General features: G+C 33.3%; 1 protein-coding gene across 1 annotated transcript; it reads right to left on the bottom strand.

Moving 5' to 3' along the window:
- Positions 1-20164: 20164 nt before the first annotated feature.
- On the bottom strand, positions 20165-21019 carry LOC132933361 (uncharacterized). The gene is given in 3 exon segments (XM_060999656.1): positions 20165-20661; positions 20740-20905; positions 20975-21019. Coding segments are annotated over 3 exon segments (708 nt in total).
- Between the last annotated feature and the right edge of the window lie 1534 nt (positions 21020-22553).

Below are 22553 nucleotides of genomic sequence, written 5' to 3'. Positions count from 1 at the left end.
TGTATTTGCAATTGACTAAAATTTTATTCATCAACAAATTATGTTTTTATTAATTTAAAAAGATGTACCCTATCAATGAACAATGTTAATATAAAGGTAATAATTGAGTTCTAAATTCTAGTTTTTTCTTCTACTAATCCATCTATAGGTGTCTAATGTATTTGCAATTGACTTAAGTCTTATTCAACAACAAATTATGTTATTTATTAATTTAAAAAGATGTACCCTATCAATGAACAATGTTAATATAAACGTAATTATTGAGTTCTAAATTCTAGTTATTTCTTCTACTAATCTATCTATAGGTGACTAATGTATTAGCTATTGACTTAAGTCTTATTCATCAAAAAATTATGTTTTTTATTAATTTGAAAAGATGTACCCCAACGCTAAAAAATGTTCATATAAGCGTAATTATTTGGTTTTATACTCTAGTTTTCTGAAAACATAGTTTCTTTATAGTGGATAAGTGTATTTCCAATTGACTAAAATTTAATTTATCAACAAATTAAATTTTTCTTAATTTGAAAAGATGTACCCAATCAATGAACAATGTTAATATATACGTAATTATTGAGTTCTAAATTCTAGTTATTTCTTCTACTAATCTATCTATAGGTGACTAATGTATTAGCAGTTGACTTAAGTCTTATTCATCAACAAATTATGTTTTTTATTAATATGAAAAGATGTACCCTATCAATGAACAATGTTAATATAAAGGTAATAATTGAGTTCTAAATTCTAGTTTTACCCCAACGCTAAAAAATGTTCATATAAGCGTAAATATTTGGTTTTATACTCTAGTTTTCTGAAAACCTAGTTTCATAATAGTTGATAAGTGTATTTGCAATTGACTAAAATTGTATTCATCAACAAATTATGTTTTTTATTAATTTGAAAAGATGTACCCCAACGCTAAGAAATTTTCATATAAGGGTAATTATTGGGTTTAAACTATAGTTTTCTGAAAACCTAGTTTATTTACAGTGGATAAGTGTATTTGCAATTGACTAAAATTTAATTCATCTACAAATTTTGTTTTTTATTAATTTGAAAAGATTTATCCTATCAATGAACAATGTCATTATAAACGTAATAATTGAGTTCTAAATTATAGTTTTGCCTTCTACTCATCTACCTATAGCTGACTAATGTATTTACAATTGACTAAAGTTTTATTCATCAACAAATTATGTTTTTTTTTTAATTTGAAATGTTTACCCCAACACTAAAAAATGTTCATATTTGCGCAATTATTTGGTTTTAAACTCTAGTTTTCTGATAACCTAGTTTATTTATAGTGAATATAAGTATTTGCAATTGACTAAAGTTTTATTCATCAACAAATTATGTTTTTTATTAATTTGAAAAGATGTACCCCAACGCTAAAAAATGTTCATATAAGCGTAATTATTGGGTTTTAAACTCTAGTTTTCTGAAAACCTAGTTTATTCATAGTGGATAAGTGTATTTGCAATTGACTAAAATTTAATTCATCAACAAATTATGTTTTTTATTAATTTGAAATGCTGTACCCCAACGCTAAGAAATTTTCATATAAGCGTAATTATTGGGTTTTAAACTCTAGTTTCCTGAAAACCTAGTTTATTTATAGTGGATAAGTGTATTTGCAATTGACTAAAATTTTATTCATCAACAAATTATGTTTTTATTAATTTAAAAAGATGTACCCTATCAATGAACAATGTTAATATAAAGGTAATAATTGAGTTCTAAATTCTAGTTTTTTCTTCTACTAATCCATCTATAGGTGTCTAATGTATTTGCAATTGACTTAAGTCTTATTCAACAACAAATTATGTTATTTATTAATTTAAAAAGATGTACCCTATCAATGAACAATGTTAATATAAACGTAATTATTGAGTTCTAAATTCTAGTTATTTCTTCTACTAATCTATCTATAGGTGACTAATGTATTAGCTATTGACTTAAGTCTTATTCATCAAAAAATTATGTTTTTTATTAATTTGAAAAGATGTACCCCAACGCTAAAAAATGTTCATATAAGCGTAATTATTTGGTTTTATACTCTAGTTTTCTGAAAACATAGTTTCTTTATAGTGGATAAGTGTATTTCCAATTGACTAAAATTTAATTTATCAACAAATTAAATTTTTCTTAATTTGAAAAGATGTACCCAATCAATGAACAATGTTAATATATACGTAATTATTGAGTTCTAAATTCTAGTTATTTCTTCTACTAATCTATCTATAGGTGACTAATGTATTAGCAGTTGACTTAAGTCTTATTCATCAACAAATTATGTTTTTTATTAATATGAAAAGATGTACCCTATCAATGAACAATGTTAATATAAAGGTAATAATTGAGTTCTAAATTCTAGTTTTACCCCAACGCTAAAAAATGTTCATATAAGCGTAAATATTTGGTTTTATACTCTAGTTTTCTGAAAACCTAGTTTCATTATAGTTGATAAGTGTATTTGCAATTGACTAAAATTGTATTCATCAACAAATTATGTTTTTTATTAATTTGAAAAGATGTACCCCAACGCTAAGAAATTTTCATATAAGGGTAATTATTGGGTTTAAACTATAGTTTTCTGAAAACCTAGTTTATTTACAGTGGATAAGTGTATTTGCAATTGACTAAAATTTAATTCATCTACAAATTTTGTTTTTTATTAATTTGAAAAGATTTATCCTATCAATGAACAATGTCATTATAAACGTAATAATTGAGTTCTAAATTATAGTTTTGCCTTCTACTCATCTACCTATAGCTGACTAATGTATTTACAATTGACTAAAGTTTTATTCATCAACAAATTATGTTTTTTTTTTAATTTGAAATGTTTACCCCAACACTAAAAAATGTTCATATTTGCGCAATTATTTGGTTTTAAACTCTAGTTTTCTGATAACCTAGTTTATTTATAGTGAATATAAGTATTTGCAATTGACTAAAGTTTTATTCATCAACAAATTATGTTTTTTATTAATTTGAAAAGATGTACCCCAACGCTAAAAAGTGTTCATATAAGCGTAATTATTGGGTTTTAAACTCTAGTTTTCTGAAAACCTAGTTTATTCATAGTGGATAAGTGTATTTGCAATTGACTAAAATTTAATTCATCAACAAATTATGTTTTTTATTAATTTGAAATGCTGTACCCCAACGCTAAGAAATTTTCACATAAGCGTAATTATTGGGTTTTAAACTCTAGTTTTCTGAAAACCTAGTTTATTTATAGTGGATAAGTGTATTTGCAATTGGCTAAAATTTTATTCATCAACAAATTATGTTTTTTATTAATTTGAAAAGATGTACCCTATCAATGAACAATATTAATATAAACGTAATTATTGAGTTGTAAATTCTAGTTATTCCTTCTACTAATCTATCTATAGGTGACTAATGTATTAGCAATTGACTAAAGTCTTATTCATCAACAAATTATGTTTTTTATTAATTTGAAAAGATGTTCCCCAACGCTAAGAAATTTTCATATAAGCGTAATTATTGGGTTTTAAACTCTAGTTTCCTGAAAACCTAGTTTATTTATAGTGGATAAGTGTATTTGCAATTGACTAAAATTTTATTCATCAACAAATTATGTTTTTATTAATTTAAAAAGATGTACCCTATCAATGAACAATGTTAATATAAAGGTAATAATTGAGTTCTAAATTCTAGTTTTTTCTTCTACTAATCCATCTATAGGTGTCTAATGTATTTGCAATTGACTTAAGTCTTATTCAACAACAAATTATGTTATTTATTAATTTAAAAAGATGTACCCTATCAATGAACAATGTTAATATAAACGTAATTATTGAGTTCTAAATTCTAGTTATTTCTTCTACTAATCTATCTATAGGTGACTAATGTATTAGCTATTGACTTAAGTCTTATTCATCAAAAAATTATGTTTTTTATTAATTTGAAAAGATGTACCCCAACGCTAAAAAATGTTCATATAAGCGTAATTATTTGGTTTTATACTCTAGTTTTCTGAAAACATAGTTTCTTTATAGTGGATAAGTGTATTTGCAATTGACTAAAATTTAATTTATCAACAAATTAAATTTTTCTTAATTTGAAAAGATGTACCCAATCAATGAACAATGTTAATATATACGTAATTATTGAGTTCTAAATTCTAGTTATTTCTTCTACTAATCTATCTATAGGTGACTAATGTATTAGCAGTTGACTTAAGTCTTATTCATCAACAAATTATGTTTTTTATTAATATGAAAAGATGTACCCTATCAATGAACAATGTTAATATAAAGGTAATAATTGAGTTCTAAATTCTAGTTTTACCCCAACGCTAAAAAATGTTCATATAAGCGTAAATATTTGGTTTTATACTCTAGTTTTCTGAAAACCTAGTTTCATTATAGTTGATAAGTGTATTTGCAATTGACTAAAATTGTATTCATCAACAAATTATGTTTTTTATTAATTTGAAAAGATGTACCCCAACGCTAAGAAATTTTCATATAAGGGTAATTATTGGGTTTAAACTATAGTTTTCTGAAAACCTAGTTTATTTACAGTGGATAAGTGTATTTGCAATTGACTAATATTTCATTCATCTACAAATTTTGTTTTTTATTAATTTGAAAAGATTTATCCTATCAATGAACAATGTCATTATAAACGTAATAATTGAGTTCTAAATTATAGTTTTGCCTTCTACTCATCTACCTATAGCTGACTAATGTATTTACAATTGACTAAAGTTTTATTCATCAACAAATTATGTTTTTTTTTTAATTTGAAATGTTTACCCCAACACTAAAAAATGTTCATATTTGCGCAATTATTTGGTTTTAAACTCTAGTTTTCTGATAACGTAGTTTATTTATAGTGAATAAAATATCCTAAATACCCTATCAATGAACAATGTTAATATATTATAATAAATTATAAATTATAATAAATAAACAAATAATTTATGAAAATGTCTGATTATTGTTGAAATTTCATTGGCATTTGCAACAACATCAATTATTTCCAAATTAGCATTGCGATATGCTTGAACGTTTAACGAAAATTATCCTTTGCGGTTCCGGAAACGCTCAGCGGGTTCTCCACCTGCAATTCAGAAAGAAAGACCACTAATGTAAAATGTAACTATAATTGTAAAAATAAAAATAAATTAATTACATTTATATTGTTAGAAAATTGTGTCTACGGGTGTAATAACTTGTACCTAGTAATAAGAAAAACAGGTTTAAGTATTAATTATTTTTGTAAATACCTGGTGATTGCCACAACTTCACATGGGTACAGTCAATAGCACCGATGACTCTTGGGAACTTGGCTCTTCTGTAAAAATTTAACTGGTTCCGTCTTATTTCCTCTGGTGTTCCACGAAATTTAATATATTGACTACGCAAGGACGCAATAGTACAACTAACTTTATGCACTATCCGATTTACTGTTGAAGAACTAAAGCCACACAGATCCCCTGCAGTGGTTTGAAAGCATCCAGTGGCATAAAATCGTAGAGTGCATAATAACTGGTTAATCGGGCATATACAGTTATTTCTGTCGGAAAAAAAACTGTTATAGGTACTTTGAAAAGTTTTTGTTATAATAAGCTCCAACTACACCGACTGACCTGTCTGTTTCATACTCGAGATGATGTTCTATTTTTGCCAGAATTGACAAAACTGTAGGTTTTGTCAGTCTGTACCTTGTAATGAAATCCCGATCATCCAGACTATCGAAGTCTTCGGCTCTTTCCCGTATCCATCTTGGACGGCGAACAGCGAAAATTATAAAATCGTCTTCGTCGTCTTCATCGTTTTCAAAACAAATTTGAAACACACGTTTACGAGCTCGGTGCATTTTGTAAAAATATAAATATATTTGAAACCAAAAAACAATTGAAGTTTAAACAAAATATAAAACCCTCATACAAAACAGAAAATATTTTAATAATTGATAACATTATCAATATTTTCGAAAACTAACCGCGATTAAGGACGATAATCGGCCGAAATTGGGCGGTTAGTTCTTAATCGTGATTAAGCAGCGGTTACGCTTAACCGGGTTTGGTGAAATCCGTAATCTCTGGTTATCAATGTTAATCGTGATTAAGGTGAGTTAACTTCGATTAACTGCGTTGGTGAAATCGGCCCTAAGAATGTTAAACCATGAGATGGCAAAAGAACATTTAGAGTCAGAATCAATCGAGGTCAGTATTCTTCTAATAATCGTTTAGATGTCAGATTCAGACTAACAACAAATATCCAAATCGCGAAAAAAAGAGAAATAGTTAGAGTTATATTTGAAATTCTATTGTATCTTGGAAGACAAAACATTGCATTTCGTGGGCATGATGAAAGCTTGACATCAAAAAATCGTGGTAACTTCTTGTCCCTAATTAAAGTTTTGTCAAAATATCATGCTCCTTTAGCTATTCATTTAAATAAAATTGAAAATGCATCAAAAAAAGAATAGAATAACATTTCTTTCTGGTCAGACACAAAATGTTATGCTTCAAATAATGAGTGTTTCTATAAGATCAGTAATTTTAAAAAAAGTCAACGATGCTAGAATGTTTGCAGTTATTATAGATACAACAACTGATATTTCCAAAATGGAACAATCACGTTTGTCGTAAGATTTGTAAATGATGAAGGAATTGTTGAAGAAAGACTTATCGCACTAGAAATAGCAACGGATGCAACAGGCCATGGGATGTTTCAACTATTTTCTAAGATTTGCGAAAAACATGGATTGGATTGGAAAAATAATTTATATGCCCAAGCATATGATGGAGCTGCAGCGATGCAAGGGCAATATTTTGGATTAAGAACACTTGTACAACAACAATGTCCCCGTGCTAAATATATTTGGTGTTGTGCCCATGTCATAAACTTGGTTATAGTAGATATGTGTGATTCATGTTTGGATACTCGTAATTTTTTTGGAGAAATTCAAGCATTAGTTGAATATTTTGGAGCAAGAAAACGCACGGCTTGTTTTACTAATCACCAGAAACTGCAGTATCCTGGTCAAGTTGTAAGAATGCAAAACGCAGGTTGTTTTGTGTAATTGAATGATGGTTCTTTATTCTTACGTAAAATAATAAAACAGTTTATTTATGTTCTACAGTTTTTTCTTTTGGTTTAACAAGTGCTCTTCGAGCTACAGATATTTGGTATGTTTATTATTGACGAGTGGTACGACTCACGTAGGTGCCGTAGGGTTGATGGATCGGGCCGTTGAAGACCAAAACAGCCGACTCTGTTGGTGGTGTTTGGTGGGTGTATCTGAATTGGATGTGGCTATCGGGTGTTGCTCGTCCTCGATGCACAACACTGGTTCCTCTTACGGTGATCTGTTTTCCCTTGACAGCGTGGACGTACTAGTGGCGGCGCGGAATGGTGGCTGCTATGACAGCGCGTCCTGTGACGGCGGCAACGGCAGCTACGGATCGGCGACGTCGGATGACAGGTTCGACGGTGCGCGTGCGGGTGACGGTTACATCGAAAATAAAACCTGCTATCAATACACTTGTTGATGCTCTTCAAACTCAAAAATCACATTAATTTTTATTTATTTATTTTTTCCAATATTATACTATATTTTACTATGTATTTTTTTATTATTATTATTACGTGTAATTATTATTACAACTTTGTTTGTAGATACCTCGATAATTAATGTACCAATCAGTGATGTACTTAAATAAATTAAATTTTAAATTACTACAATATTTCGTTTAAATAAAATAAGGTGTATTCAAATTATGGCCCGTGAAAAAATTTATTTTTATTTTTTGGCCCTTGACACCAAAAAGGTTGCCGACCCCTGATCTACATTGATGAAAAAAACTTTATTATACTCATAAGTCATAATATTTTGAATGATTAATGTTTTATTATTATATATATATATTTTTTAACTATTGTTATTTTTTAATATACTTATTAAAATAGTTTACTAAACTGCTAACTTGCTAAAATTTGTTAAAAAAACATAGCCACATAGGTTCAATAATAGGTAACTTGTTACATTAATGTTCATTGATATAGTAAAATAATATCAATATTTATTTTATAATTAAAAAAATATATGCATCAGCAGGTTTTAGTTTTATGTGTGGGTGGGTGGGTGGATAGCCTCAGTATTTGCCCCTAAGAATAAAATGTTCGTGACGCCACTGACTGGTACAATGGTAGTGTGGTATACTGTTGTTGATTGCCTTTCAAACTTACTAAAAAAATTAGTCGCTAAATTGCCTATACTTATAACGTATATGTTTTAAGGGATTTGGTATAGGTCATATCAATACAAAATTTAACAATTTAACAATTTATTACAGTAAAATTATTTATTAACCTATTTAAAGTAACTTACGAATGAGTTGACATATTAATTGTTTTAACTGCTTCAAGATGGCAAGACATAGTTTAGTGATAAAATATTTAAAATTTTGTATATACATTTAAAATTTTTATCATTTATCACTATATATTATATTATTGTATTTATATTAAATTGTATAGGATAAAGCAAAGTAATAATAACTGGCAAAATACAATCATAATTTATAAGCAGCATTGACTTTTCGTGTTTCTGTTCCTAATAGTAAAATTAAAATTTAATCTTTTCGATTCGCGGTTTGTAGTTTTGTGTAGTTCAATATTCAGTTGGTTACTTTGAAGTTCAAGGCATCTATAGTCTATTCAAAATGAGATGATGACTAGGCGGCCAAGTTGTGCGCATGGGTGTGGCTTTTGTTCCGTGGTAGCACTTGAGGCGCCGCCGCGGACGGGAGCTTTAATTAGTCTAGTATCGACTGCCGATGTGTGTGGATAATTTAAAATGCATTGCGTGTACATTCTATTACTTAACGCGGAACGCATGACGCACACACGCACATCCACGTCTCGCGTGACACATCCCCGTTGCTTCGGTCACGTGATCATGCTTGTGGAGGGAGTATGACCGGCGGCCGACCAAAACTGGTCGCCACCGAGTCATCATCTCATTTTGAATAGACTATATACAAATATAACCAGTTAATTATAAACTTTTTATTAATATATTATGTAAAAATCTAAAATTATGACTACATATATAATTATTTTTTACACTCACAAAACAACATATACATCTTAATATTTTGCCAATACAGTCGGACTTGATTAACTGGAAGATAAAGTGAGTAGGGACCAGCCAAAAAGTTCGATTTATTCTTGGATAATTTATAATAGGAAATTCTAGGGATTTGGAAAAAGTTTGAGGTATTAATTAATATTTTTAAAGTGAATTTTTTACCCAAATTTTTTTTTTATCAAATATGGTTTTTTTATTGATTTTACATTTCTTATTGCTTTTTTATCTAACAGTTTTTTTTTAGAATTTAATTCAATTTAGATTTGTAAAAAATATAAATTGAATACAAATCTGTTTGATGGAAAATTCATAATTTAAAAAATCTAGTCTGAAAAAATGTATCTGTTGGATAAAAATCAATAAAAATCTGTATTTCAAGGAAAATTAATAAAAAAAAAAATCGATTTTTGATAAAAAAATTCGTACTTTATGAAAAATGCGACTTTAATCGATTTTTTAAAAAATTCGCCAAAATTCCAATTTTGATTTGCAAATTCTAAAAACCAATTTGAAATTATTTGCAATTAATTTGCTAAATATTGGCGTTGGTTTGGAACGGATCGGACAAAGTGGGGGGCTGCATGGAGTTAGCCCCCCCCAAATCATATTTTTAGTTTGCGAGCGTGCACTAAATTTGCAAATCCTAAAAACCAATTTGCAATTATTTGCAATTAGTTTGCTAAATATTGCCGCTGGTTTGAAATGAATCCGCCAAAGTGGGTGGAGCTAACTTCATGACCATTGGAAGCATCCTATAAAATAGTATTTGTTAAATTTATTTGTATCTACTCTTATCTGCTAAAAGTAATCATCTCTTTGGCGAATGTATTTTATTATTAAAACCTTTTAACCTGAAATGAGCTTTGAATTGGCCATCATTGAATTATGGTACGATCGTTTCAACATAATTTTGCAACCTAGGTATTGCAGTTTTAGTTTCTATACTTTCTAAACAATGTACTACATATTCATATTCATTGCCGTCATTTTCACTGTCATCAGACGAAGAGGAAAATAAATATCACAGCGTTGTTGTATAGCATTGTTGATAACTAAATCACGCTCATTAGAATGATCCATTATAAAAACACTAATAGAATAAGTAAACAATTTTGGAAAATTGGAAATTAATTAGTAAAACTGAATGATCAAACAATTATTCACAAGAAGAAAAGTACTTTGAGTACTTACTCTCCAAGTACTTTGAGATAAATGAAAAAAACATGACTTGTTTTTCACGTTAGGAAACTCAGCTTTTGATGCCTTTATTGCCGCCTGTTCAAAATCTGTCATATCCAATATGGATTTAGTTGCCCGCCATTATCTTCGCAAAAGTCAATTAAGACTTGAAAAAGACGTATATACAGGGTTTCAGATTTTGATGACATTAAAGCATATGCTAGTGGCAAAAGTGGTCTCTTCTTACAGGTGCATGTATGGTATATAGCCATAGGCGGAACTACGGCCTGGGCCAACTGGGCCATGGCCCTGGCTAATTGGTTCCGTGTTAATGTATACATTTCCTAAGAATCTATTGTTTTAAATGTAATAAAAAAAATAGATATAAATGTAAAAGAAAATTGAGAAATTAACTGTACGTAATAAATAGAATAGTTCAAATGTTAAAAATATATTTAGTAGTATTACAGCTGGTCATCAAAATCAAATCATTATCAAAAGTTTTTAAATTATTGATATTTATTTTTAGAAAATGTCACTGCGAGTCTCGCCGTATTATTTTCATTGTTCATACGTTCAGTACTTACGGGTTTTATCTTTTTTTTTTTTATCATCGTTTATCGATTAATCCAAATATAGACATTATAAGTTTATTAGTTTAAATAGTTTAATATTTTTTGTTTATTTGACGACCATACCTACTGGTGAACGGACTGAGGATACAGATGCATGGTTAGCAAAATGGACATTGAAAACCACTGTGTGACGGGGAGTATAAGACCATTCCCCCGGGGGTTTTTACACCTTTAGCCATATTTCTCGAGGGCGGCTACTTCACGCCTTTGTGACGCGGTCGCATCCCTCCGACGGGTTAAGTTCAGGGCGCCCTGGCGCCAGGCTGACGTTCCCCCGTCGGCTACTCTCGTCCGAGGTAGATGGTTGGGTCTCGCTGATCCGCGTCGGCGAGCGCTGGATTCGACCCAGTCAAATTCCTCCCCTTCTACTAAGGCGCTACTCCCGACAGCCCCCGCGAGGCCATCCACATATGTCACGAACACGCGGCCGGCGAGCGCGAGCACGCGAGGTACACGCGCGCGTCGGCCGGACGCACGCCACACAGCTCGACGGGCACTGTTACCGTTCGGGCGTTAGCTAGGTCGGGTTTTCAGTGGGGCTGTCCTCTTCGCCCGCGAGATGAGATTGAAGGATCCGTTATCCAGAGTACTCACAACGACTCTTTTTCCACTAGCATCGACACCGGGGCAGTTCTTACGCTAACGCGATGCGACCTTTTATTGAGTGGTACGGTTTTCTTTTGCCGGGTGCCGTGTCCGTACCGAATGCTCGGGTTTGAGTGCTTGACGGTGAGTGTCCCCCAGCCGGACTTAACCTTGCACGTGTTCGCACACGAGTTGGTCGGGCCCGTGTGCTCTCAGTCAGGTTCGTGCTAGAAGAACCAGCGCGCTGACGGAGGTCCGCGTCTGCTTCCCACGTCATGCTCTGGCGCCTCTCGCTCAGGCCCACTGGTTTGTCGCAGGTGGTATGATTCCCCACTTGGGTAGGTGGTTCCCGTGCGGAAAAGGAAGGTGCCCTCCATCACCTCGGTCGTCCTTATACGGGGATCCACGTCGGGGTCTTTTGACATGCCTATCAGGTCTACCCTTCCTCAGTGCGTTTATACGCCTGGAACACGGTTATTGGTTTTTCCCGTGGGTCCGCGCTCTGCGTTTCGGTCCGCTCCGATCGCTTGCACCTTGAGCGCGGATCTTTTTCGTAGCTGACGGTCGGGCAGTCGTATGTGTAAGCAGATGCTCTGCGATCCTTGAGGACCTGCATTTGGCAAGCTGCCCATCTCCGGGGTATACTGTTGGAGTGGCTGGTCTGCTGAAAAATGCCTAGCCAGTCCTCTTTTCCTTCATTGATGACCCTTTCCCGTCGCCACCGGTAAGTCTCTGAGACCACCTCCAGGTGCTTCCTATTACCCCGGGAAGCTCGGTTTGGATATGCACCCTCCACTGGCGTTGAGATCGGGACGGGGCCCTCGAGTTGCCCGGGGGTGCGAAGACGCCTTCCGGCCGTTCGTCATCCGCCCAGTCCTGTACCCGGGCAGGACATCGCCAGCCACGGTCTCAATCCCGCGGCTCTTTTTGCTCCGAACGGTTCTGCACAATCATGAGTGAGCTTTTCGTGAGGGCGCTCGAGGGTGTAGCCTTGTTCGAGCGCCCCCCCGCCTTCCTACCCATTTCAAACCTTTTGTGGCTTAGCGTGTTCTAAACCACCGGGTTACCACCCTGGAAGGTACAAGTGGCCCAGGGAACTCGGAGGTCCTTGGTCATTTCGTTAGCACCAAGCATGGCCTGCCCCGAGCCCTTGTGATTACAGTTCAGTTAACTCGAAGCTCTAGGGCTAGCTTTTTTAAGACCGTACCCCGCCTGCCCCTTTCCAGGACCAGATTAGTCAGCCAGTTTTTCAACGTGACTCGTCTAGGAGCGGCCGGTAGCAGGTGTGTACTTGTACTGGTCAGTCTACACGCCTGGCTCGTCATGACCTGGTTGGGCCGTCCTTGCCAGGCGGGTGAGCGCCAGTAAGTGTTCACGGGGTTACCTCGATGCCCTTTCAGCAACCTAGGTCGGACCGCTCCGGGGGCCCGCCAGCCTCTCCCCGACCGGCGGGCGCTTCACCCGTGGGGGCGCGGGAACACCGGTCCGGTGTAGCCGGCGGTCCCCCAGACCTGCCCTCGCTCTGCCGCCTTCAGAGTTCTGGTGGCCTCGTGTTGTCTGTAGCGGTCGGTTTCCACTCAGCAGCGGGGGATCCGAGCCCACCGCCGCCGTCGTCACCGCAGTTTCTTTAGCCGTTCTTACGGCAGCGGTGGGCCTTAGCCCCCGCCTCCTCGCTTCCGCCTAACGTTACTAAGATGTTACCTGCCCGTAGGTCAGGCATGTGGATCCTGACTCCGCCCACTCTTCGGTGATTTCAGTCTTACGGTAACAAATTGTGCTTATTTTAACGACAAACTGTGTTTGCCGGCCCTAAGGCTGGTGCGTTCAAGGTTTTGCCACTGGTGGCAGCCAGCCGTCGAGGTTGGTTCCGGCGCACAACACCGGAGTCCTCCCTCTAGAGCTGGGTCATTTGTAAACGATTGACTGAATCCAGATCACCGCCCCTCCGCCGACCGAGTCGCCAGTGCGCTTTCCCATCCGCTCGGTTTGATCTCTCCCGCCAGGGACGCATCTTTGCTCATAGCTAATGCGAACCATCTATCGGTCAAGGTACTCATGAGGGATGTTCGGAGAAGTAATCACCCGACGCGACGCCTTAAGAGTATAGGAGCTAGCGTCGGCCTTCTGTGATTCTCATCTCACGCACTTCAGCGGGTCGTTCGTCGGAGACGCCATGATTGGATCTCGTGTCACCGGTTGATTCACGTAATCGACCGTAAATGGGACGATTGGCTCGGTGTTAGCAAAGATTCTAAGTCAGTATCCATCCGCCGGCGACGTGGACGCCCCGGCCATCGGCAAGCGCCGCGGTCCGTCAACCCCGCGACGCCCAGCGAAACACACAGGCCCCACCTCCTTGGCTGTGGTATCGCTAGATAGCAAAATGGACAAGTAAGTTATTAATTTTATATTTATTTTAAGTGTTAAATTTAATTAATTGTATACTAAAGCATTACTAGATGTAAGATCTAGGTATTTATTATCTAGCAGGCCCTATTTGTATGTGCACCAACTCGCTTATTGCATACAGACTAACAGCAGTTAAGCCTTTTAAGAACTACAATCATTTTATAGTAAAAACCATTTTAATTATTTTATTTTTAGTGTTACTGATAATAAAACAGTACAATATATGTAACATAAATGTAAAATGTAACATTATTATTCATTATTTATTACTTATTAATTTTGCACAGTTGTTCACAATTGAATTACTAGTTCTATTATATTATATTACTAACAAAAAAAAAATCATAAATATTAACATATTTTGACTTTTATTACATAAAAATCCTCGCCCTATTTATAAAATTGTATAAACTAATATTGATTCTAATCTTGTCCATATTACAATATAAAACGATTTTATAAATTGTTTAATAATATACAGAATTGTCTAGGACAGGCATAATATATTCTAAAATCTATATATTGGTTGGTTTTTAGATATATTATCCGAAAAAGTCCAAACAAGGAATCAGTAAATTCCAATTTAAAAACTGTCGAAGTTCAAAATACCACAGCAATTGCATTGCCTTCTGATCATTTGAAATCCGAAAATTTGAAGTTGCAAACATCTTTCATTGAACATAATGACCCAGCTTTACCAATACCATCTGATCGTTTAGAAAGACACTCAAAATTACTCAAAGGGCCCTGCTAAGTTCACTTATCTCTTTATCCAAGAGTAAAATTCGGGGATCGATTTCGTTCTTTTCAAAAATCATGGTACGAAACTTTTAAATGGTTCGAATACAGTGAAAGTATAAACGCAGCATTTGTTTTTGTTGTCGAGCATTCTCTTCGAATAATATAATTAAAAAAGGTCATATCGATCAATCGTTTATAAAGAAAGGTTTTACTAATTGGAAAAGTGCCACTGAAGCTTTTAGATTACACGAGAAGTCACAATGTCATATTGATAGTGTGATGTCGTGGGAACATTTAAAAAAAGGAATTCCCATTGATGTTAAGTTGGATTAACAAAAAGAAATCACATTAGCAGCTCGTGAAAAAATACGTTTAGAAAACCGGGATATCATCAAACGTTTAATTGATGTTATAATTATATTAATCAAAAGCGGAAGTTCATTCAGAGGACATCTTGAGCATGAAGATAGTGTGAATAAAGGACTATTTTTAGAAATCGTAGATCTACTCAAACGATACGATTCTATTATAAAAAATCATTTAGAACATGGGCCTAAGAACGCACAATATTTGAGTGGAAAGATTCAAAATGAATTAATAGCCTCAGTTCATAATGTGATGTTTCAAGAAATATGCAAGAGGTTAAATGGTCAACAGATTGTAGTTATGGCTGATGAGACCAGTGACTGTGGTCACATTGAGCAAATGGCAATCGTAGTAAGATATTTTGATGATGTAGAAAATAAACCTATCGAATTATTCATCTCTCTGGAGCGTCTAGAAACTACTGATGTACAATCCATTTTTTATGTTTTAAACACAATAGTCCATAAGTTAAAACTCGATTGGCTCTCTGTTTCTTCCGTTTGTTTCGACTGCGCAGCCGCAATGGCAGGTCATATTTCTGGAGTTCAGTCCCGATGTAAAGAAAAAAACTCTAAAATATTATACGTACACTGTTTTGCTCATTGCTTAAACCTTGTACTTGTAGATTATTGCATTTCGCGTAAAGAGAATAGTATGATTTTTGATTTTTTTGGAACAGTTCAAATAATATACAATTTTATTGAAGGCAGTCCATCTCGACACGCGGTTTTTGAAAAAATTCAAAAAAGTGTTGGTGTAAAATTAAAGACTTTAAAATCCCTTTCAATAACTAGATGGGCTTGTAGGGCAGAAGCTGTAACAGCAATTCGAGACAACTTCTCGGTTATAATTTAAACAGTCAACGAAATAAATTATTCAACTAAGCAACCAGAAATAAAAGCTAAAGGAAATGGTATTATTTCCCAATGCTTAAATTTTAATTTTATCATCTGTCTCGAACTGATGCATCCTATTCTACAGTTGATTGTAAAAGTTAGTAGAGTACTTCAAGATCCCGGATTAAGTATTTTGATAGCTTTGGAAGAGATTAAGTGTCTTCGTTTGGCAATAGAAAATATGCGTTCCGATAGTTTATTTTATGATGATATTTATGATCAAAGTCAGCACATTTGTGAAGAACATGGCGTAAACATACCATCAGTCAGACCTAGAAAACTGCCTGCACGTAGAGATGAAAATTGGAAAAATCAGTTTGTATTTGAGACCAAGAAAGAGGAAATCCGAGTTTCTACAATGTATCCATTGATTGATTCGTTAGTACAAGGGATTGACGAACGTTTTAATCAAGAAAGCACTTCAATCATTACTGGTGTGGGGAAAATGTTAAAATTTGAATTGAGCAAAGATGACATTAATTTATTGACAAATCATTTTGATTTATCAACGGACGAATTTGTAAGTAAAATACATCTTTTGAAGGCACGAAACAAAGATGATATTCTTACTAATAAAGACTGTGCATTTTGGTTAAAATGGTTACGAGAAAATGGTATTGAGACTATTTTTTTTCAGCATAGAAAAGTATTAAAAGGTTTCTCTGTCATACCAGTCACAAGTGCTTCGTGTGAAGGAGCTTTTTCGAAGCTAACACATATTAAAACTAAGCTACGGACGACAATGACTCAAGGGCGATTGGAAAATTTAATGCTTCCATACATCGAACAAACCATGGCCAAAAATGTCGACATTAATGATGTGATCGAAGAATTTAAATGAATGGTCCCATATGAACGTCGTTTAGCTTTATAAGTCTTAACTTTAAGATACAATTTTAAATATTATTAGTATCTGTATTTCACATGTAACATTTTAGTTTATATTATAACTTATAAGTGATACAATTTTAGATTTATAACATCAATAATTACCTATGTTATACAGTTGTATTGTAATAAAAAAAAACATTAATGTTCCACTTATTATTATCATTATTATTATCATTTATTATTATTATCACTCTCCACCCTTATTTCTTTTGAGTATGATAGGTGAAAAATGACTCTCATGAGTGGCCCAGTCTAATTAAAATGTCTAGTTCCGCCTATAGCTGTCTAAATATTGTCGGGACTGTCCAAAACGAACCATCCATAATTAAATAACGAGCATGCGACAGCCGTTGAACATTATTTTTAGTACAAAATAGTAGAAGTTTTTCATCATTAATGGTTGAATCTTTAATTAAAAATAACTCCCCGCCAATTGTAGTTCTCAGTGAATCGGGAATTGTTAGATCTTCTAATGATTGAGGTTGCGATGGCGTATTTTCCATTCTAACACGCTTTATTTGTTGCCGTAGAGCATTTCTATTCGGCATGTATGGATGAGCAGTACTTGGCATATTTGTAACGTAACTTTGAATAATTTGGCAGGGTTGGTCATTGGTATTTCGTGCTTGATCTTTTAAATGGCTAAGAGTAGTACATACATCAACCCTAGCTGCTTCAGGTGCGTGATTATGATCAGAAAATTTACGTAATAAATGTGTTTCGTTGATAAGTATAGTCGTTGCACGTCCTATGAATGAAACGCAAAAATTAAAAATAATTTTTAATTATTACTTCTATTGTTATTATTATTTATATTAAAATGTGAGTTAAAATATCGAGTCCACTGAAATTTGTTCATTTATCAATTAACATAACAGTATGTCCCAAATGAAACTTATTATGCATATATTTTTTGGATAAACGGTACCACACAATGACAATGTACATGGTACACGTCAATCACCTTATTTCATATGGCAATTCATCGGTACGGTAATATCGATAAGGAATGTTGACACCCATAAACGTCTATAACGTATATAATGTCAAATACCTATGAATAATATTTTTAAATTGCAACAAATTAACTAAAATCGTTATAAATTCACAAAAACTGTTACGAATAAAGGTGTTGTGTGTATTTTGTTTAAAGAGCAAAAATATAGATTTTTACGAGAAATGTCATTTTTGTACTTTTGGCGCTTATGTCATATAACCAATTTATAAAATCTATAAACAATTAATTTGTCTAGTATATGTCACTAGTTTTTCCGACGACCCGCACGACACGGTCTACCCACGTCCCCGCGAGTCGCATCATCCATTCAAACTGAACGGATAATACAGTGTTCTTATTATTATTTTTTTTGTGTTTACACACGTAATATACGCACAGGTTAATATCGTGAATAATAATTCGTTTGTGTCGCATTCTTTTTTCTTGATTCACTTGGTCACCTGACTCCTCATAACCCCATCCTCACGGCTCCCCACAGATCCGCATCAACTGGCTCCCCGTACAGGAATCACCGGTAAGTGAAAACCTTTATTAACTTACCCCTAACTACCACCATCAACTACCCCCGACACGATCTGACAAAAACGTTGTTAGCTGACGATAACGGAAAAACCGGCGTTACGTAACATATTACATAAGGACGTAACGACCAGCCGCGCCGCCCGATTTACGGACGCACCGAGTACACCGCGCGCGACGCTTCAAAGTCCAAACACACACGACGTAGGTAGGTAGGAACGCAAGAGCGCGAGAGGGTCACACCACCACCACCCGATAACGTCAACACGCGATTACCCGGGACAGAAATACCACATAATCGGACTGCCGCCGCCGCCGCCGCTCAAAGCGACAGCCGCCGCCTTCCTTAAGTTACGGTCAGACTATATCCGATTTCAACCGAAATCGTCCAAATTTTCGGATCAAAATTTGGCGGTCAGATTGGATCCGAATGGATCCGGAAAATGTATAATTATTAATTACCTATGCATAATAGACGTTCAAGTTTCAGTTATGGTTTACATTTTTGTCAGGATGGACGTCTGTAACCACATTTACTTGTAAGAAACAAGCCCTATTTTAAAATACTTACTGTTACATGAAAAGAAAATAACATTTTGGGTAAATACAATTTATGAAGATGGGGAAAGATTTGGTGAATTTCATACTCTTTTCCCTAAACTCCTGGAACAACCAGTAAAATTTTACAAGTATATGAGGATGACACCGAAAACTTTTTTCTACATTCTTGATAAAATTCGTTTCCAGCTTCAAAAATATTCAAACTTCCGAATTTGTTTTACACACACTGAAAAAAAAAAATGGTATTCATTACCAAAATATGATTGCTATTACCAGAATTTTCGGTTGCACCCATGACAACAATGTGTTTGGTTAAAATTACATGTTCCATTTGGTAAACTGAGTTTTGTAGCAGTTACAGTTTATTTAAGTTATAGATAGATAATAAAGATGTAGTGATTACCAAACTGTTTTTTACCACAACTATTTGTTTTTTTAGATACATTAATATGCTTTGTTATAGATCCCTAATAGTTTGGTCGCTACACACATTAAATTGTAAATTCAACCAAATTTAGTTGGGTGTTTATTACAATTTGGTCTTTAATCATTACAATAATACTAGGTAAGTTTAACTGTACAATTTAGTACAACCTACCAGTGTAGCTTTTTATTGTTACAAAACATTGTGTCAACCCTACAATTGAGTTTTGTAGAACTAAGTACCAGAATTTCTATTAAATTTCTAGTTACTGAAAATATAATAATATTACATAAATACATTACATTTTAAATAAACAAACAAAACTTAACATTGTATGGCATAAATAATATATTTATTATTAAGTAAATAAATAAATAAATTACATTTCTTTTTTATAAATTTTCAGTCAGTATGTTATACTTATAATATTAAGAATCATATTAATAATTATTATTTTTAATCACAATTTTTCTTATTAAACATTTTAAGCATATAAATAATTTAGGAATTAACTTAACAATAGATTTATACATCGTTTAAATGAGTAGCTAAATGTTTTTTATACAAATTTAACAAATGAAAAGATCTATCGCAGTTCAATTCAATACAAATATATTCTACAAAATCATGGGTAGCATGTTTAATTTGAAAATGTTTACACAATGTTGAAATTAATGAAAAGGATTCTTTACATATAAAATAAGTAGGCAAGTTAGGCAAGCTTAGGCAAGCTTAGAAATGAGTTTAAATTATTTATAATTAAAAAAAGAAAAATATGTTATAATGTAATTAACATAATATTCTATGGTGTTACAACAGTACCGTACATTCCAATATCGCTTAACAGAGAATTGACTGACACAAACTCTGTATCCCATGCAGTATTTATTTGATAAAAAGCTTTTTGAACAAATGACCAAACCGGCATGCTTTCCAGTGGATACTCCAGATTTAAGGCGTGTATTGCTTTAAAACAACAGTCCACTGAAGATAGTATAGAGTTTAATACATAGTACGTGCCGTTGATATAAACAAAATACTGAGTTATTTCGTTTATATTTTCCCCAACTATTATAACCAATGGCTGTAATGTTAATCCAAGTTGAAAAAACTTATCTTTTCTACGAGTTATAGTTGCTTGAAGTTCGGAATGAGATTTGATATGAGTGATGAACCCATCCTTCATTTCAGTTTTAGATGATTTCCATGTAGTCTTTCCTCTCTTTATTTTTGTTGGAACTGCACTGAATAGAAATGGTAAGACTAAAAATGCAGCAATAGAAGAAGCTTCTTCACTTTCTGAAAAATTTAAATAACCATTATAAATACATAAAATAGTAACTATGAAAAATATGAAATACAATTATATTACTATACCTGGTGCTAGGTCTAAATATTCTTTTAAAATACATTTGAGTGAATTATCTCTTCATTTATTTTATACACTTTTTGCGAGCTCTAAAATCTTTTGTTTGTATATTGGAAATGTTTCCAAAAGACTTTCCTTTTTTTCAGAATACAAAAAGTTGAAATCTTCAATCAACTAAAATAAATTCAATGAATTATTATTTATAAGGAAGGTTTTTAATTTAAATTTTTATTTTAAACTTACAAGTCTATAACCAGATGGTTTTTCGAGTGCAGGAAAGTCATCCATATACTTAGAAACTGATATCTCTTGAGAGTTTGTATCCAATATTTTTTCTAAACGTTTTGATGATGTTATTGTCCAATACCGTTTGACGATGTCCCATGGATTACAGGAAATATATCAGCTACATCTGCGTCCGACATATTATGTAGGTAATAAAAGTAATAAAGTATAAAAACTTAAACGAGAAAACGAGAGAACAAGAGAACGAGAAAACGCTTCAACGAGTTCGGATTGTGCATTGTGCACTTAGCACTTGTGAGTTGTGACTTGTGCCGTAAACCTCACAGTCACAACCGTTGCGGGTACTAAGTACTGGGTAGTGTTAACAATATTGTGTACAATATTTGGGTAGCGATAACGGGTTTTTGGCTATTTATATCATTCATGTGTTACCGACACAGTTGATTCAGTTAAACTAATCTAATTATAATAAGCACAACTAACTTAATGTTAACAATATGATACATTCAATTGGAAACACCAATCATAACGATATCGAATGTATTAACGTATTTTAATGATAACAAAAAAGTACGGTTATAGTCATATTATTTTGTTTAATAACTATACAGCCACGTTTGTTAAGCACAATAGAAACTATTGTGTACATTATTATATTATTCTGTATCCACTACAAAAAATAGAATTTTTACTACTACACTAAAAATGAGTTGTTTTAACATGGGTAATCTTAACGATTACAAAATGGTATGGTAAAAATTACTTATATGTTAGGCTTAGTTTACCAAAATTTCTTTTTTACTTGGTAACGTTTATAATTTAATTGTTGTTTTAAATGGTTGTTAGGTTACATAAAAATATTTATTATTAACAAAATAATGTTTGTTCCTGCTTCTTCACATTCCGGTGTTTACAATCTAAATTAGCGTACTGGTTATTGTATTTTTGTTGTCTCTACATAAAAACACTTAGCATAACAGTTATGTTAAAATATGGTCTGTTATTTTTTTCCGTGCACCTGAAGAAAGACTAGTAGTTACATTAAGGTAAGTAGAATATCATGTATTGTAAATATTTATGTAGTGAGTAATATTTTATATAATATAATATGTATATTATATAAAAAAAAATGTATTAAACAAACCTAGTATTTAAAAATTAAGCTCTTCAAAATATATTACTTTAGTAATAAAAAAAAAATCATACGCCCTTTTAAAACGAAAAACTATGTATAAATTAAATATGTATGAATAATACTGAAAAAAAAATAACATTATTGCTTATTACATAAGAAAAATTAATAAAACGAGCATTACAAAACTTAAAAACGTAAAATTACATTTCGACACTATTCAAAAAATATATCAAACTAGCTGATACCGTGCACTTCGTTACCCGTTAAATGTACAAACTTTTATATGACTCAAACTTTGTTCAATGCGTTATTAAATATTCAGTGTTTGATATTCTATATTTATCTTAAATTATCTGCTGCCCGAGATAAAAATTCTAATTCGCAGCAGTTATTATCAGGTAGGCAATCTACCTGCGGTAGATCGCGGACCCCGTGCTGTTT

Source organism: Metopolophium dirhodum, chromosome 1, assembly GCF_019925205.1.
Source record: "Metopolophium dirhodum isolate CAU chromosome 1, ASM1992520v1, whole genome shotgun sequence".
NCBI classification, from domain to species: Eukaryota; Metazoa; Arthropoda; class Insecta; order Hemiptera; family Aphididae; genus Metopolophium; species Metopolophium dirhodum.
This window is presented reverse-complemented; position numbering and strand designations above follow the sequence as displayed.